This window comes from Tasmannia lanceolata, unplaced genomic scaffold, assembly GCF_043159265.1.
Source record: "Tasmannia lanceolata isolate RefF3 unplaced genomic scaffold, GAP_Taslan_0.1 ptg000012l, whole genome shotgun sequence".
In the NCBI taxonomy this organism is placed as follows: Eukaryota; Viridiplantae; Streptophyta; class Magnoliopsida; order Canellales; family Winteraceae; genus Tasmannia; species Tasmannia lanceolata.
The window spans coordinates 37,638,808-37,658,574 of NW_027518689.1; the positions used below are offsets into that span (position 1 = coordinate 37,638,808).

General features: G+C 38.7%; 1 protein-coding gene across 2 annotated transcripts; it reads right to left on the minus strand.

Annotated features, from left to right (window-relative positions):
• Positions 1 to 344: 344 nt before the first annotated feature.
• LOC143888099 (HIT-type Zinc finger family protein) lies at positions 345 to 11,569 on the minus strand. 2 transcript variants are annotated; one of them, XM_077392398.1, is made up of 6 exons: positions 10,474 to 11,569; positions 8,476 to 8,659; positions 6,475 to 6,547; positions 5,832 to 5,985; positions 3,012 to 3,053; positions 345 to 1,474 (listed from the first exon to the last, which is right to left on the minus strand). In XM_077392398.1, exons 2-6 carry the CDS (start codon positions 8,550 to 8,552, stop codon positions 627 to 629), a joined length of 1,194 nt encoding a protein of 397 aa, XP_077248513.1. In that variant the 5' UTR covers positions 8,553 to 8,659; positions 10,474 to 11,569; the 3' UTR covers positions 345 to 626. The 2 variants fall into 2 exon arrangements, with proteins under 2 accessions (XP_077248513.1, XP_077248514.1); XM_077392399.1 differs by lacking the exon at positions 8,476 to 8,659.
• Positions 11,570 to 19,767: the final 8,198 nt, after the last annotated feature.

Below are 19,767 nucleotides of genomic sequence, written 5' to 3' on the forward strand. Positions count from 1 at the left end.
CTATTCTAGTCCATCGTCTTTGGCCTCACATTCATTGGATGGTATGATCAAGATATTGATCAATGGCTTAGAATCATCTAAATGTGGTGGAAACAATGTTGCAAGTTGGGTTGGGTTTTACTTCACCCGCATCGAGATCAGGAAACATCGACCCTACCCGAAAACACCTAAGCCCGGTTAAAAAATCATGGGTCTTGGGTTGGATTGGTTTTCAGTTTGAAAAAACCCGACACAATCTCTGGTCGGGTGGGGTCAGGTTTCTTATACATTGGGTTGATTACTTGGATAACTTCCACTTCAAAATATTAATAAAATGACTCAATTTTAAAACATGAAGTCAATACTTTTCCCAAATGTGTAATTGAATTGCAAAAAATAAACCATTCTCCATAATAAAATAAAATTTACTTTATATAGTACAACAAGACTAGTTATAAGGTTGATTTAGACCAGGCATACCTTAGTGTTTCAAAGATTAGGTGATCAGTAAACTGATACAAACACTGCACTGAGCATCAGTTGATATTGTTAAGAGCAAACCCTTCTCCCATCTGCCAAATCATATTAGCATTTCATGACGACAAATCAGAAGCATTATCTTGTGTGTATAATACACAAAGAACTTACTAAACCTCTTCAATCAGACCCTTGCCTTTACATTCTCCCTCCCCTTCCATTTTCACAGGTTTACCTCCAAGCTCCAATGTCGCAAAAGAAGCTTTTTCAATACCCACAATTGCAGACAATGAAGACCAAACATCAGCTGGTTGCTCATAAGCCCAACACATCATAAAGTACACTTTTCGATCTGCAAGCCTAAGTTTACTTCTTTCGCCCTTCTTGACTTTCCTCTGTTTATCAGACTTGAGCTCCCTTTCTCCACTTTGTAACAACCTCTGTAGATCACAAAGCAAGCAAACCAAAGCAGCTCCTCCTAGAGAAAAAAGGCTCACAGTATCATCAATAAGACCCAACCCAAATCGCAAGCCACCTGCGTGTTTGTAAGTAGGTGAGCACGTCCGTTCCAAGCAACCAACCAGAGCCTCTGCCACGGTCTCTGGCTGGGGACCTTCGCCCAAGACAGATGACATGCTAAGTGCCACTATGGCTGCACCCAAGGCATCAGATTGCCAATCCCCGTTATATAGACGAAGGGTAAAACAGTAACTATATACAATGTCGATCAAGTGAAAAGACAAAAGTGGTGAGGGCTCTGTGGAAATGAGCTTGCTAACAGGCTGTGGAGGAGATGCAGGCCCAGGTGGGATTTCGCTCAATTGTGCCATTTCTTGCCCATCAAGAAATGGACTGACAAGTTGTGTTCCTTTGTGACTGAGGGAGATAGTTCTTGCAGAGGGCTTCAACCACCATGGGTTCCACGGCTCAATCATTTTGCCTAACTCTCCAGATGCCACTGCTCTTTGGAATTGCTTCATTTCCTCAGGAGAAAGGTCATCCAAACTGACTTGATTTCCTGAAAAACCACACAACTGAGATAGGATTTGGCATAGGTTACAGAACAAGCAGAATGAGTTTAGATGAACCAAAATGGTGACATGATAGCATCTGCAAGTAAAACTAAATTACTAAACCCAATATCCCCTTTCTTCCACCTCAAAAAAGTATTTCGGGAATTGATATTCATAACCTGTACTTAATTCTGAAGTTTTCTTAGTGGCTATTACAATTCCCTAGGAGCTGCAACAGCTAATTAAAGAAGTTTAATATATCAAGAGGGTGCAAATAATGGCTCTTTTGTGGTCGCTAGATCTAGGGTTGTGGAGGCAGAATATGGGGCCATGGAGGCTGGATAGGGAGCCATGGAAACCGGATCTGAAGCCATGGAGGCCGTGAAGCTGGATCTAGAGCCGAGGAAATCCGTGGAGGTTGCCGAAGGCCGTGGGTTGCTGGACCTGGAGCCATGGAAGGCTGGCTATAGGCAGGGCGAGGCCGTGGATTATCGAATTTGGAGGCCGTAGGGGATCTGGGAGGCTGTAGATCGCCGGATTTAGCAATAGGGTTACTGAGTTTGGCCGTAGGAGGCTGTGGATCGCCGAATTTAGCAATAGGGTTAATGGGTTTGGCCGTAGGAGGCTGTGGTCTTCGGAATCAAGAACGTGGGTGGTGTGGGTGGTGACCTGAGGATGGGCGTGATGGCCAGTGGCAATGGAGTTTGCTGATTTCTTGATGACGGTGGTGGTGGCTGAGATCCCCCCGACGGAGATAATTTTGGTGGAGGAGATGTAGGAGGGCTAGAGGTGGTGACCATGGAGAAGGAGGTGGTCGTTGGCGGGGAGGATGACCCGCCGGTGGTGGTACGAGGTGGAGGCCGCCGGAGATCCGACGGTGTTGTTGGGTGGTTGGCTATCATGCACGGTTAGGGGCGCACAATAGCTCTGGGCTTTCAAGCGGGATTTTTGAAAATCGAAATGTGGTGGAGAAGTCTGTGTGACGTGGCGGTCATGACCTTGACTTGGTGGGCCCCACAATATGGCACTTTTTGTTGGATTCGATACAATTGAGGCTATTGGGTAATACAAGGGGTAACGGGGTTTTCTTTTGGGCCAAGGAGAATGCTCCTGGGCAATTCATACTATGTAAATCTGGTGGGACTACTGGTGGATGGTCCCCATTGTAAATTTTGCTGGTATGAATATATTTGTCAATTTTCAAAAATAAAAATAAAAATACTAGCCTCCCTTTGCTGACATATTAATCAGCAGTTTGGCTGCCACCATTTTGGAGTATGATATCTAAGATTAGTTATATGAAATACAATAAGGAACTAATATATAAAATAGATCTTTCTTTCATGATGTTTCCAATTGCTAACATTACCTTTCCTTGGATTATATCTTTGTTTGTTAGCTTGGTTAGAAATTCCTTATTTGTATAAACGATCTTTCCTAGTTATCTCATCACGATAATCAACATCATGATTATGTCAGGATGAACGAAGGATGCCCACAATTTGAATTCCTGTATAATCCAAGAAAAGAACTGTAACGTACCAGACAAAAACTTCTGAATAGTCTCCTCAGATAGCATGGAATCTGCAGAAAAAAAAAATCAATAACAAATAACTAGATTCAGCAATGACCAAAAACCAACAATGTTTCCAGGCGAGATCCGTTTTTAGCCTATGATACAGAAGTAGCAGTACCATAAATTTCTTTCATACACAAAACTTCCAAGTAAATGAATGTGTTTTGAGATGGATAAATGGGATGAAAGAACTGAGAACAGAAACATCCATCAAAATAATAGAAAGTACTCAACATCAAGAAATATTTTTTTGAGTGGAATCATTTCTTGCCATTCAAGGGATCACAAACACTGATCCATCCTATACCGTAACCGCTATACTCACACATCGCAATGGGTACATTATTTCATCGTTCTTTTATTTCTTCATTTTTATACTTTTTGAGAAACAATAGGTGTGGTCTCTCTTTCCTGCGGTAAAGTATAGCCACAGTAACAGCTTAGTACCAAGTTAATTATATACTTTGATTGATCTCACACAACATTGATGGAAATCACTTTAGATATGGTACAAGAAATCAGGACAGTTGTGTATAATGTGCATTTGCATGTTTTTGTCTAGGACCAAGGACCCACCAAATATTTATCTTCATTGATGTAATCATGTCTTTAGTCCAAAGAAGTTAATGGAATAAATCTCACAGAATTTTGTTCTCAAAATCAGTATTTTTCATTTTTTCAAAAAAAAAAAAAAACTTGTTTCTATATGGTCCTCAGACCAAACTTTACCCACATCTTTCATTAACTAAACACAGCTCCCGACCCACAGTTCTATTCTTCCAGAGACTAGACAGCAAAAGTTCAGTTCTTTCCATTTCAAAAATTAAGAGAAGTGCATGACCATTGACTTCTCTAGCTCATTTATAATTGTTAATTCTTCTTTTGGAAATCCACTTCTAGAGCAAGTGTGAAGTGAGGCGTTTAGCCCTCTTAGGTTATGAGGCATAAGCCTCAAGCTTTTTTCTTTTTTTTTGGGGAAAGTTACAAGCCTCATTTAAGAAAAAACATCTAGATGTGCTTCATTCCAAAGCATAAATCATCATTCATTTAAGAATAAAATCTAACCTTCAAACATCGACCACATCTCAAAATGTAATAAAGTCTAGAATCTAATGTATTCCCTCTAGGTTGTTCTCCAACCACTTCCCATGCATATTTATATGTATTAATTATAAATATTTATATGAATTATGTGTGAATTGTGGTATTTACTGAAACATAAAAGAATAAATTATATTCAATATGTTTTCTCTTCTTCTGTCGGAAACAGAAAAGAATAAATTATTCCCACAATGTTCAAGCATCTTTATTCAAATGCTTAAAAGTTATGCACTCAAATTTATAGTCGGAAAAAAAGCTGCTCAAGCTTACAAACAAGTGGCGCTAGCATGAAGCACATCTACAGTAACAAAATGAATGCATCCATATTCCACCGTGCCTTATTACAACAATTATCTCTTTGATCTTGGTCACTCTTAAGTCATCATCTGATGAGTTAGAAGAGTATTGCCTCTGCAATGTAACATTGTATTTATTACATTGAGTTCAAATCTTTAATTCTTTTCCTAGAGAAGTCCGGCAACTAGTGGTCGACCTCACAGAAGTTCTTTTAACCACTAACAATCAAAAACAATACTAAATACTCTTGTATTAAGACCATAAATGCATACTTCTTCAATGGACTATACAAGAAAACGGATCAAAGATATCAAGTCGGTAAGTTGGATAGTCCCTACAACCAGGCACTTCAACTGTACTGCTCAGACAGGAGAGTGACTTCTGATAACAGTTTAGAAAATGAGTTATGATATTACCTGACACTTGACAGTGAATGCATCTAGAAGGCGAAAGAGCAAGCAATCTAATTGGATGTTAGTACATCAACTTCTCATGGAGGGTATGACTATACAAGTTCCTTTTTTTTAAATGGATGTGTCTATACAAGTTCTTGAAATGATTGAGCAATTAATTAATCAGAAGATAAGAAGTGGTTTTTGTAAGGGGCATCCTCTGCCCCCCATGAGACCCTTTTATTTTTATTAATAAATTATTATCTTTAAAAAAATAGAAATTAGAAGTGGCATGTCATCATTTTTTTTTCTGCATTACACTATCTTCTGGCTGACCTCATCCAGTAACATGTTTTTTTTTATGGTAAAAGATTTCATTAAATCATCCATCCAGTAACATGTTCAACGGCACTTTCATATCCGATAACTGGCATTTATTTAATCAAAATAAGTTTCTGGCTAACACAGCATCACCCTGCCAATGTATAAAAGATTTAATCAACAAAGATTTAATGTGATCCGTTGGTTGTGTGGTACTCAAGTTTGTCCATGGTGGTTTGCTCAATGAGATACATGATATTGTACGTTCCTCGATGATTTGTTTCCATGTTAGAAGATCAGCAAATGGGGTGGCGGATAATCTAGCTAGGAGAGAAGTTCAGTCGGAGGCTTTGGAGTATTATGATTTCCTTCCACCTTGAGCTTCATATTGTTTTGGCTCTTCTATTTCTTGTGCTTATCTGTTGTCTTTTATGTTTATTCTCGTCTTTGTATTTCTATTGGACCATCTCGGTTTTTTATTAATGCAATTCTTGACCATTCAAAAAAATAAAAAAACAATGGATTGAAAAAAAAAAAACATAATAAAGTAACTACAAGAAAAGTCTCCAAGATTCTCCAGACAGTTGTCAAGATACCAGAAGTTTTATAAAATGTTTCCACTTTAAATAAAATGGACAAAAACTCCAAGTACAAATTTTAGTTCAGATAACCTACCATCTTCATCAACAGAATCCATCTCTTCTTCTGAGTGGAATCGTTTGAGTATGTCAATCATTTTTTGTTTTGTTTCATCTTCTGGTAGCATTTGCCGAAGCTCCTCCATAACATTTTCCCGCATGAAAGATTCAGTACAGCGAATGCTGTGCGTCTGTTGGAAACAAATAAATAAACAAATAGTAAACGCCAAAAACCTTCTACAAATAATAGTACTACAGTAATACTGATGATAATTTTCACTGCTAATATTTGAATACATAAGTAGTTGATTAATTTACATGAACTACCCATGAGATTATTAATGAAATTGCTGAGCTACTCTTATCAGACAAGCGTGCAAGCACACATTTCGAAAAACCAACCAAATAAGAACCCAAAATGGAAATGAAATAATCTAAGAAAAAAAACTGATGGGAAACATTTTAGAACTCTAAAATCTATTAACTGGTGGTATGATCATATAATAAGAAAAGTAGAAAACCAAGAAGGTTAACTGAAAGATTAAATCAATTATGATGATGTCCTAAGTGATATGAGATAGTCCACAAACTGACAAACACCAAGGTTTAACAACACAATCATAATGGTATCATTGATTCCAACTCTCCATAACTGCTCTTTACTAGACATATCAACTAACCTTGTAGCACTGAAGGGAACAGTACCGAGAATTGCATCGAGGGCAAGTGTATTGTGAGAATTGCTTCTGGCATCTGCAAGAAATAAACAATAATAAATACATTTGCTCAAAAATACGTACAGGGAACAAATTGGTTGATGAATGACAACAATCACAGTGAGATAGAACAATCCAAAATTTATATAGAGGAGTATATACAAGTGCATGTTCACCATAATTTTGTACGGCCCCTCGAGGATCTAGACTCTAAATCTAGAATCCGAATGGTAGTTGACACATGCACGTTCTCCAGGACACCCAACAAGGAGACTATGAACTCAATCTCATCCTCTTTAAGGTTACGCCTAAATTGTCATCACCACATGAACCTACTCTCCACTCTCTCATAACAATCCACAACACGAGATCCTTTCTCCCTAGATGAACTACAAATTCTTGGGTAAGCATGATAGAGACTAACTCAAGCCAACCACACATCATCCCAAAATATAATCTCCCCATACATTCCCAACCTAAACCGAATCAAGGATGAAAACTCACTCCTGACCGGGCAAATCGACCACCATGCCCTCGAGCCTCTATTAATGTCAAATTCTCTCACCTGTTGCACATTCCATTTTCATAGAAACGAGGCGCAAAGTTTCTTAAGGGATATCAGGTCATCCAATCTCTTCCTGACCTAGACGCAAAGAGTGAAGTCTCCAGGACTATCAGGTATCCGACCGCTTTCCCACAGAAACGAGGCGGGAATTTTCTGAAGGGATATAAGGTCATCCAATCTCTTCCTGACCTAGAGGCGACGAGTGAAGTCTCTAGGACTATCAGGTATCCGACCGCTTTCCCACAGAAACAAGGCGCGAAGTTTCTGAAGAGATATCAGGTCATCCAATATCCTCCTGTCCTAATGAAATACCCTAGATCTGGGTTTAAATACTTAATCATATGTTATATTTAAAGGATATTTTTTACTCTAGGGGCCTAAGGTATCAAGGGGGGAAAGCATCAAGGGGCACCTATGCAAGAAAAAAAAAAGCAGAAAGAGTATGCCTATTAATGTGTGAGAGCTTAGTGATGTTGCTTGTGAGGTATGCAGAAGAAGCTTCTAGAAGATTATTAATTAAATAAATGAAATATAACAGTTGCCATTATACTATCATTTGCAATAGCTGTAAATATAAGCATGAGTAAGTCATGTAAACAGGATAGTTTGGTCTCTTCGGGTTGAGTGGTTTCTTTTGGCTAAGAAAGCAAAGGAGATACATCCATATATTCTCTCGTCTACAATAAAGTAAGAAACCCTTCTCCCCACTCCCTACTTCCTCATGGTTCTCCTTGTGGAGCTCATATGCTCTCACAACAATACATCTTATAGTAGCGGATCTTAGGGTGGTATAGTTACATCTGGCCATGTGATACCAGTGTGAATTCCATTCAACATTTTTGCTTTACAATGTCACCATTTGTTGGTTTGTCCAATGACAAGTTTCAACAATCCCTAATCTGGTTCAAAATTCAAGTGCAAAAGTTTCCAAAGATGCTTCAGCAACAGCTGTCAATTCCCATGCCTGTATCTCTTTATTTATTTGTTAATTTGATATGTAAGCTGGGATGAAACTTGCAATCTAAAGCTGCTAGAAGCAAGTACTACCTACATCCTCTAAAGAAAGGATGTCAATTTCCAACATTCATGTGCCTAAGAAGTGGGAGAGTGCAAAGTTGAATTCTCCTGTAGTGTCATTGTTCTCTTTCTAATATGCATAACATCAAACAAGAAGCATCAACTTGATAGCTGGTAGAACAGCCTCTGGTAAAGTGAAAAGTGTTTGCACCCTTACATTCCTTAAGGTCTCAAACGAAGAATCAATTACAAAAACAAGACATTAACCAAACAGTTTTTGACCTCATTTAAATCAAGAACCAATAGGAGAAGAAAATGATGAAATATTGGAAGATAACCATTCAAAAACAAAAAAGAAAGATTGGAAGATCAGGAGAACTTACACATGACAGATTATTCTGGTCTCTTGTGTCACAAGGAACGGTGAGGATTTCTCTGATGTCACCACAGTCTCCACCATCCTCAACAACTTGACGATTAAAAATAAAGGCTACCTCTTCAACATGGAATTTTTAGGTCACCAGGAACACATTCCTTGAATTTTCAAAATGGTGGAGTCTTGCAATCCTGTTAAAGTTTACTAGAATTTCAGAGTGTGCAAATCTAAGCTTCAATTCATTCTGTCTGGATACAAGAATTTTATTATCCAGGATTGTAGAATCTGGGATTTTACAAGCTAAAACCTCGATTTTATAAGCTAAAACCTAGATTGTACATTTTCATGATTGTAAAATCCAGGTTTTAGATCCTAAAATCCTGGATTATAAAATTCATGTATCCAAACAGCTAAGAGCGTGTTTGATCTAAATTTATATATAATGCAAATCTTCAATTAATTAAAACTGCAAAAAGCAATCTGTAATGAGCATAAAACTGGGGATTAACAAAAACTGTGCTTGACTGGTTTGGAGGAACTCTGGTTATTTGCGAATAACCTAATTTGAACTGTTGGGGATGTTTGATTGTTCTTCAAATATGTAATTTTAGAAAACATAGCAATAAGAAGGTTGGGTAGACTGTAGACTTACCAGATAGGGAACCTCCGAGAGAGCAAGAGAATGATATTTCCAGGGTGGGAGAGAAAGTTCCCGTTTAAAGACTTACTAGAAGATGCGCATAATTCCCCTGCTATGGGAGTAAATGTTGAGGGAGTACAAGCTACTTACGCCCGATGGTTCAACCCGTTTTGGGGTTGGGTTGGGAAAAGCCAACCCGATTTAATTTCAGGTTCGGTTAGGGTTGAGGCCTTGGGCACGTGACCCCACCTCCGTCCTCAAATTTTGTCCTGTTTTTTTTGTATTTAACCAAAATCAACCCAACCTGATTTGGAAAAAGCAGGTTAGTTGGATTGGGTAAGGGTTGAGAGATTTCTGTTCTCTCGTCGGGAAAGGAAAGGAAAGGGAAGTGAAGGGAAGTAAACTGATGTGGCAGAAAGGAAAGTGAAGGAAAAGAAACCTGTCAGATGAGCGTTTCGTTGCACAGAAACCTCACAGAAACTACAGAAATATGTGTTTCGTTGCAGGAAAACTCAATAGAAACCTGTTAAATAGAAACTGTGACAAACTGATATGCAGAATGATGCCAACATAGAATCTAGTCTAATATAAATGGGTCCAACCCTCTGAAGTCGATCAAAATAAGAAAACCATGACAAACAGAAGTTGAACAATAACAATGCCAATCAAATTGTCACAAATATAGAGTTGCCACACTTTGCCCACTTTATGGGGCGACCATCCTCGGTTCTAAGTCTCCTATCGTCCATCTAACAACAAGTAGATAGTACTGAAAACAAATCATGAGTTAACAATAACAATTAAAACATGAACGGTCAAAACCCAATTAAAACATTAATCATGAGTTAACAATAACAATAACAAAAACCCAAGAATCTCACCAAATTTCAGAGATGAGAAACACAATAGCAAATTTCTCCCAAAAATTGACAACAACAAAAATATATCTATTTGCTTACAATTACTGTTGAGCATTAAACGCGAAAAAGATACTCAAAACCCTAAACACGAAATCGTGACCCGAGAATCTCACCCATAAAAACCCACTACTCTGTTCACAGAAACCCCAACCCTAAAAACGAAAATGATACCCGAAACCCACTCTAAAAACGAAAATGATAAACCCTACAATCCACAAACAGCAACAATCCACAAATGGGTATTGAAGAAACCGATCGAATCAAAGAGTTATATGAAAACCCATCAGAGCATGAGAACCACAAAATCAACCCAATAAAAGACACAAGAAGAACAATCCCTAGTTCAGGTTTTTATAAACCCTATTTTCTGAGATTTTAGAAGATGAAAAAAGGGAAAAAAAAAACATTGAGAAGAAAGAAGAGAAATAGAGAGAGAGATTCGTACCTGGTAAGAAGCTTGGAGAGGGTGGAGATGACGAGGATGCGTGGAGACAAGCGTTCGGAGGTTGAAGACGAAGTCGCCTGTTTGTTTTTTACGCACAGCAAGAGTCGGGGGAAGGTGAAGGAAAAGAGGTGTTTCCGATATTAGTGCTCCGAAACGAACCTCGATCAAAGTCGGGGAAAGGTATTTTTCACGTATTTATTTTTCTTTTCCACGTAATTTCAAAAAGTTTAGGCAGAAACTAAAAGAACACACAAAAACGAGGTTTCCGCGGAAAAAAACCGGTGTTTCCTCGGAAAACCGGGGGAAATGGAATCAAAAGAACACAAGAGATGAGTTGGGTTAGGGTTGAGAATCCTCGACCGGGTCAGGTTAACCTCGACCGTAAGCTCAGGTTTGGGTTGAGTGAATGCTATCTCAAGTTGGGCTAGGGTTAATTGCAGCTCAACACTTTGTCCAAAACAGAGATGATTGTGATCGGATTTAGGAGAGAAAATGGACGTGAACAATGAGGGTTGCCATATTGCCGTAGAGGTAAATGGTTAGAAAAAGAGGGTCCGATGATGGTGAGGTAGAGGAGGGCCGTGAAGAGGTTTGGATTTTGCGGGGTTGTTGCCGGATTCCGGGTTTTACTGAACTGAGTGCTGGCTTGGGCTGAATAGAGTGGTCGATTAAGTGGTGGAATGCAAGGGCTTAAGAGGGTCTGAAGGATTTGGGTTAATGGAAGTGGGATCTGTTGGTGGATCAAGGTGAAAATGGTGGAGGAAAGGCACGAATCTGATGGTGGCGGAGTAGATCGAAGAGGTGGCTGAATAGATGGGGTCTGAGAAGAGGGTTTTGATGGTAGAGGTAATAGGGAAGAAGGTGGCTGTGGGGAAAAGTTGGTGGAGGTTGAGGCCGATGGTGACAGATCTGGGGGTGAGGAATGCGATGGCCGACGGTGATCGGAGTTGCCGGAGAAGGCCACACCTTCTCTCTCTCTCTCTTAGCTTTCTGTTGGGAGCAGAGAAATGAAGAGGCTCCCACCGCTCAAATGCCCAACTCCGTTTGGATGCCAGAATTTTTTTCTGGTTCCTGGGACTTTTGTGGAATTTCCGCAGCACCCACGTTTGGTTGCTAGTTATACAGTGGCCAAAAAAAATCCCACGAACCAAAATAACCCCCGCACGAAACCCAAAGTTGAAAAAAAAAAAAAACCAGGAACCAAAATAATCCCGCACGAAATCCGAGGAACCAAAAGAAGAACTTTTTTCTTCCCAACAGTTCAAGCAACCAAACAAAGCAGGGATTTTTATTTTACAGGGATTTTTTTTTCCTACCATAGTCCGGTCAACCAAACATGGGATTTTTATTTTACCGGGATACTTCCAGACAGTTTTTTTTCCCACCAATCTCTTAGGAAGTTTTTTGTTCCACAAAAGTCCCAAGAACCAAAATAATTCTGGCATCCAAACGGAGTTAAATTCACACCCTCATTCTTCCAAGGATAGCCCATTTAAATGTGTTCAACATGGCTATTTGCAAAATGGGTAGTCCAGATAAGAATAGGGGGAGAAATACATTTCCTTTCAAAGTGATATCAGCACAACCATATTTTGATTGTTGCACCAACTCATTTCCCATGTTAATTATTACACAAACCTAGCATGTCTCTTCAAATGAAACAAATGTTGATATCAGCATACCCATGTTTTCCAAATTCACCCTCCTTTCTCTCTCATTTAGGAACTGATTTTGGCCCAAACCCAGTTTTGATAATGGCACAAACTCAGCTCATCCTTTCTATTTGAAATTTTGCAAGAATGATCTTAAGAATGGCTACATTCTCCTAGCAGCTTTTCTCACACTAAAAGACGGAGCGAGTTGGCGAAAATATCAACATAAGGTTATGGTAAATCATTTGAAACTTAGGGCCTTATGGGTGCAAATAAAGGAGTGTCGATACCAAAAGCTCAGGTGTATTTCTTAATTTTTTAAATTTTGGGAAAATGCAAGGGAAGCTTAGGGCTTTCAAACAAAGGGTACAAGTAGGGTCCAAGGAACATCTAGGCTATCTGGATTTTCAAGAATGTTTTGCAAACGAGGGAATTTTTGACTTTTCGGGTTCTTTTGCATTCAGAATTAGGTTTTTGAAAATTTAGGGACTCGATTCGATTTCAGAATTTTATTTGATTTTGGGAATTTGGGGTCAGGTCAAAATGAGGTGTCTACAATAGGGAAGTGGGTCTTAGCAAATGAGAGAGGGAAGAATAAATTCTTTCTTTTATACGAGATTTTATATGGTGTAAGGGTTTTACAATAATACAGCAGGGGTACCGCCCTTGATATTTGATCCAACAACAGCTCACTTTTTGAGGAGCTGTTGTTGGATTAGACATCAAGGATGGTACTTCCATCGTACAAAGGCCTTATTGTTGTAAGCCCTTACACCATATAATTTATCCTTTTATACATATGTAAACATAACAACATTGTGTTACATGTATTATGTATACAAAAATATTTCCATATGGTGATCCAAGCCCTCCGATCTATAGGATCATCCTATCGAAATGATTTTTGGGGAACAACCTATTTACCTTGTGTCCCATCACACGGACGGTTTGGATCATCCTATGTTGTGGTTCGTACAGTACTTATAGAAAATATAGGACTATAAAGGCTTACACCATATAACACTAGCCGGAGAAACACGATCTTCCAGTATTTACGGGACTGTAAAGGCTCACTTTATTATGGAAACCTTCATAGATCAAAGGGCTTACATCATCCTAAATTTGGGGGAACAACCTATTTATGTTGTGTTCCATCACATGTAAGGTTTGGATCATCCTAGATGTGGTCCGTACAGTACTTTTTGAAAACTACGGGCTTACACCATATAAAAGCTCATTTTATATTTTCTTTATACACTTTTCCACAAAGTTACAAGTTTACAACAATCCAACAGGGCCAAGCTAGTTAACTTTAGATAGAAATAAATTAAATAATTAGCCCTCCAAGTAACCATATTTATTTAATTTCCCTCTAGAATGTGAAGAGAAAATAATTTTCACAAAAATTGTTTCTATTGTAGTTATTTTGGATTTATTTCTAAGAAAATTATTTCTATCAGAATTACTTCCAAGAAAATTGCTTCTATCTAAAGTTAACTTCCTGTTTGGATTGTTATAAACTTGTAATTTTGTAGAAGAGTTTGGAAAGGAAAAACACTCGTCACATTTGTTAAAGGGACTTCTTAGCAACTATTTTAATAAAACTGGACTCATTGGATATTATGTGATTCTTAAGGACTATTTACCAATTATTTTGCAAACTAGGGAGTTATATTAAATAAATATTAAAATGCATATATATATATATATATATATATATATGTATGAGGAAACTGTTGGTGCGCTTAAGCTCACCAAGCTTATGGTGCGCTTAAGCGCCCAATCACATAGGTCCCATATTTTATGTGGTGATCCAAACCATTCATTTGCAAGGTATTATCGTAGATAGGGAGTGTACCAAAAATCAGCTCCTTAGGATCATCCTAACTCCTCCATTTGTGGAGGACAAAACTGGGCAGATTTGTTGATGGGTTAGGATGATTCTCCAAAAATGGATTGGTTAGGATGATTCTATGGAGCTGATTTTTGGTACACCCCCCATCTATGTAAGGGCCTTTCAAATGAATGGTTTGGATCATCCTAACAAAGTAGGGCCACATGTGATTGGGCGCTTAAATGCACCATAAGCTTGGTGAGCTTAAGGTCACCAACACTTTCCTCTATATCTATATATATATATATATATATATATATATATATATATATATATATATATATATATAGAGGAAAGTGAAGCTACACCCACCGCCGGCTTAAAATACAATGGGCCCACATTGTTTTGGTGATCTAAACCATTCATTTGATTGGCCCTCACATAGATAGGGTGTCCACCAAAAATCAGCTCCATAGGATCATCCCAACCCTACGATTTGTGGAGGCAAAAATGAACGTGTAAAAACCTTCACAAATTTGTCCATTTTTGCCTCCACAGTTTGAAGGGTTGGGATGATCTATGGATATATATATATATATATATATATATATATATATATATATATATATATATATATATATTTATATATATATATATATATTTATATATATATTTATATAGAGAGAGAGAGAGAGAGAGGAAAGTGAAGCTACACTACCGGTGTAGCTAACTTAGCTACACCGCCGGCTTAAAATACAATGGGCCCACATTGTTTTGGTGATCCAAACCATTCATTTGATTGGCCCTCACATAGATAGGGTGTCCACCAAAAATCAGCTCCATAGGATCATCCCAACCCTACGATTTGTGGAGGCAAAAATGAACGTGTAAAAACCTTCACAAATTTGTCCATTTTTGCCTCTACAGTTTGAAGGGTTGGGATGATCCTATAGAGCTGATTTTTGGTGGACACCCTATCTATGTGAGGGCCAATCAAATGAATGGTTTGGATCACCAAAACAATGTGGGCCCATTGTATTTTAAGCCGGCGGTGTAGCTAAGTTAGCTACACCGGCGGTGTAGCTTCACTTTCCTCATATATATATATATATATATATATATATATATATATATATATATATATATATAAAGGAAACTGTTGGTGAGCTTAAGCTCACCAAACTTATGGTGAGCTAGCTTGCCCAATCACATGGGTCCCACATTTTGGGGAGTGATCCAAACCATTCATTTGCAAGGCCTTATCATAGATAGGGGTGTACCAAAAATCAGCTCCATAGGATCATCCTAACCCCTCCATTTGTGGAGGACAAAAATGGGGCAGATTTGTGTCTGTCCATTTTTGTCCTCCACAAATGGAGGGGTTAGGATGATCCTATGGAGCTGATTTTTGGTACACCCCCCATCTATGTAAGGGACTTTCAAATGAATGGTTTGGATCATCCTAACAAAGTGGGCCCCCATGTGATTGGGCAAGCTAGCTCACCATAAGTTTGGTGAGCTTAAGCTCACCAACAGTTTCCTCATATATATATATCCTCTATATATATGAGGAAAATGATTGTGAGCTTGAAGCTCATATAGCTTATATGAGCTTGAGGGCCCAAACACATGGGTCCCACATTTTTTGTGGTGATCCAAACCATTCATTTGCAAGGCCCCATCATAGATAGGGTGTGTACAAAAAATCAGCTCCATTGGATCATCCTAACCACTCCATAAGTGGAGGGGAAAAATGGGCAGATTTGTAGCAAACGGTGTCTGTCCATTTTGCCCTCAACTTTTGGATGGGTTAGGATGATCCTATGGAGCTGATTTTTTATACACACCCTATCTATGTAAAGGCCTTTCAAATGAATGCTTTGGATCATCCTAACAATGTGGGCCCACATGTGTTTGGGCCCTCAAGCTCATATAAGCTATATGAGCTTCAAGCTCACAATCATTTTCCTCTCTCTCTATATATATATATATATATATATATATATATATATATATATATATATATATATATATATATATATAGAGAGAGAGAGAGAGGAAAGTGTTGGTGACCTTAAGCTCACCAAGCTTATGGTGAGCTTAAGCGCCCCAATCACATGGGTCCCACATTTTCTGTGGTGATCCAAACCATTCATTTGTAAGGCCCTATCATAGATAGGGTGTGTACCAAAAATCAGCTCCATAGGATCATCCTAACCCCTCCAGTTGTGGAGGACAAAAATAGGCAGATTTGTGGACAAATAATGTCTGTCCATTTTGACCTCCACAAATGGATGGGTTAGGATGATCCTATGGAGCTGATTTTTGGTACACACCCCATCTATGTAAGGGCCTTTCAAATGAATGCTTTGGATCATCCTAACAAAGTAGGATCCAATGTGATTGGGCGGTTAAGCTCACCAACACTTTCCTTATATATATATATATATATATATATAGAGGAAAATGATTGTGAGCTTGAAGCTCATATAGCTTATATGAGCTTGAGGGCCCAAACACATGTGGGCCCACATTGTTAGGATGATCCAAAGCATTCATTTGAAAGGCCTTTACATAGATAGGGTGTGTACAAAAAATCAGCTCCATAGGATCATCCTAACCCATCCAAAAGTGGACGGCAAAATGGACAAACACCGTTTGCCACAAATCTGCCCATTTCCCCCCTCCGCTTTTGGAGGGGTTAGGATGATCCAATGGAGCTGATTTTTGGTACACACCCTATCTATGATGGGGCCTTGCAAATGAATGGTTTGGATCACCACAAAAAATGTGGGACCCATGTGTTTGGGCCCTCAAGCTCATATAAGCTATATGAGCTTCAAGCTCACAATCATTTTCCTCATATATATATATATATATATGAGAATAGAGTTCCTAAGGTGTCACCTCATATAGCTTATATGAGGTGGCGCTCACAAAACAAAAGAGGCCCACATTTTTAGGGCGATCCAAACCACTCATTTGAAAGGCCCTTAGATGGATATGGTGCCTACAAAAAATCAGGTCCATAGGATTATCATAACCCTTCCATTTATATAGGTTAAAAATGGGCAGATTTATGGAGGTCTATACCCATCCATTTCAACCTCCACAAATGGAAGGGTTAGGATGATCCTATGAAGTTGATTTTTTGGGCACACCCTATCTATGTGAGGGCCTATCAAATGAATGCTTTGGATCATCCAAACAAAGTGGCCCCCTTATGTTTTTAAGCGCCACCTTATATAAGCTATATGAGGTGACACCTTAGGAACTCTATTCTCTCTCTCTCTCTCTCTCTCTCTCTCTATATATATATATATATATATATATATATATATATATATATATATATATATATATATATATACATCGATGGCAAAAATGTAAATCTAATTATATTTGAGGTGTTCCTCAGGCAAAAATATGAATCTTATTTGATGACATTATTAATAATAAATATAAATAAAATGATTCCGGATACAGATTCGGATATACGGATATTCAGGATATTCGGATACAGATACGGATTCGGATCCGGATATTCGGGATAAACGGATGTACTTCTCGGATTCAGATGTTAAACGAATCGGATGTACCATTTACCAAATTCGTATCCGCTAAAAGCCGAATATCTCATAAACGGATTCAGATAATATCCGCTTGAAACAGATTCGGATATTATTCACTTTAAACGGATTCGGATGCGGACGGTAATCGGATTTTCAAATGTCAATTTACAGGCCTAGCTGTTGTTAAAGTATGCTAGATCCAACTGGCTGTTCAGTGTAAGCAAGCTCATCCAGCCTAAAGTCTCTTGTCCAACTTTGCTCAACAATTTATCGGTACTCTTAGGTTGCACTCAACGCTTGTTCTAGTTGAACATACTTGTTGTTTCTGAATTTAGTGGAGAGTTTGGATTTGGGCATGTTGGGATAAAATTCACCAACCAATGGGATGCTGACACGTGGCAATGAGTCTTAAATGCAGCAGCGACAGAAGGATAATTTCACTACCGAAACCTTAGAAACTGCAAGCAACCTTAGCCGGATAAACTTGGAAACAAATAGGAAAATTGCGATCAAGCAAGATTCCATGAAGGCTATATTTGGATGCCAAATTAAAGGTACTCTCGAGCAAAAAAAAAACACTTTTTGCTTTACTTGTGGTATACTTACACTAGTAACACTCAAATCCTTACTAGACAAGAAAAAGGTGCAATTAATGCATCCAGTGACGCACCATCACTTCTCTTTCCATATGAAAAATCTAAAAAAGGAAGAGACTTTTCGGTAATCCTCTCTCTCTCTCTCTCTCTCGTCTCCACGGGTCAACTTTGCATCCAAATAGGAATTTTACTTACTCTTTGCTCTGCTTTACCAGCCATTTAAAATCTTGCGCCCCCCCCCCCCCCCCCCCCCCTCCCCCCCGCGGGGGTCAACTTTCTCTCTATATCTCTTTCATATGAAAAACCTAAAAAAGGAAGAGATAGGTAATCCTCCTTCCTTCCTCTCGCTCTAACTTTCTCTCTCTATCTCTTCTTCTCTCCACCGGTCAACTTTGCATCCAAATAGGAATTTTACTTACTCTTTGCTTTGCTTTACCAGCCATTTAAAATCTTGCCCCCCCTCCCTTCTCTTCTCTTCTCCATTGTGAATACTTACCCAAAGAATGCTTGAGAATGCAATAATGCCTTGTACTCTAATATAGAGGGGGGGGGGTTGGTTTATCTTGTTTTTTTTCTTGTACATGATACGTTTCTAATTGAATCATATTGTGGTCTGTATTGAGGAGGATACAGTTATTGGACTAATCCCAAATCTTCATAGAGTCCCCTAGAGTTCAATTCCTGCCCTCTTTCCAACGTATTTCTATGTTCGCAGGTCATTCCTCCATAGCCAACTCAACGGGGCGGACTATGATCTGGGAATCAGTCCAGATTTTAGTGGCAACAAGGCACGAAGACTTTTGTCGCTGTCACGACTGTGCTACCAGAGGCTCTGGGAAAAAAAACATGATTGAATTGGTCCTAGTTACTCTTTGGGATGCGGGATGCCAGATTGTGGACATGACAAAGTAAGAACTCAAAAGACCTTATCCCTCGAATCAAACAAAACAAAAGAGGGGTAAGGTCTTGTGACTGGATTGATGTTAAGTATTGCACCACATCACAAATAGGACTACTTATTTCGTAGGATATCAAAAACATATATCCATGTACATAGATATTTGGATGAAAAGAAACACTACCTTCTTCTTGTAGGAGTAGAAATCCTCACAGTATGAAAGCAGAAAACCACTTGGCAAAAGTGATGAGAATAAAGATATATGCATACAAAGAGGTTCATGGCGGGCAGGGGAGCAAGTGATCGAATCGAAGGAGAGATGTAGAAACGTGAGAAAAAAATATTATTTCATTGATTCCTTGGTCATTTTAAAATTGAAGAAATCAAAATAGGCAATTGGGTAAGCTGGTCTCCCTGGTTGCCAAGATGGCATGGAGCCGGTGAGAGCACCAGACAAAAAGGACGCCAATGACAAGAGTGAAGACACAAGTTCATATAGTTCATCAAGATTGCTTACATCTAAGAGAAGAAAATATCTTCCCTTCTATGGGTAACAAGCACAAGAGATTAGAAGAAGATAATCGCCAATCTTTTAAGCCAATTCTCAAACGCTCAATCTTCACAGCTTGAAAATTCCAACCAAAGACACCCAGTGACCAAACGAAACCACAATCACTTCCCACCGGTTCTCTTTCTTCTTCACTCACTTGTGATGATGTACAACAGTATCTTGTTTAATTTA

What these genes read in the sequence shown, in the direction of transcription:
- LOC143888099 (XM_077392398.1), bottom strand. Translation starts at nt 8,552, where the DNA reads ATGGTGGAGACTGTGGTGACATCAGAGAAATCCTCACCGTTCCTTGTG. An exon ending in ACCAGAATAATCTGTCATGT is followed by an intron (nt 6,548 to 8,475) that starts GTAAGTTCTCCT and finishes TATTTCTTGCAG; the next exon opens with ATGCCAGAAGCAATTCTCAC. An exon ending in GTTCCCTTCAGTGCTACAAG is followed by an intron (nt 5,986 to 6,474) that starts GTTAGTTGATAT and finishes TGTTTCCAACAG; the next exon opens with ACGCACAGCATTCGCTGTAC.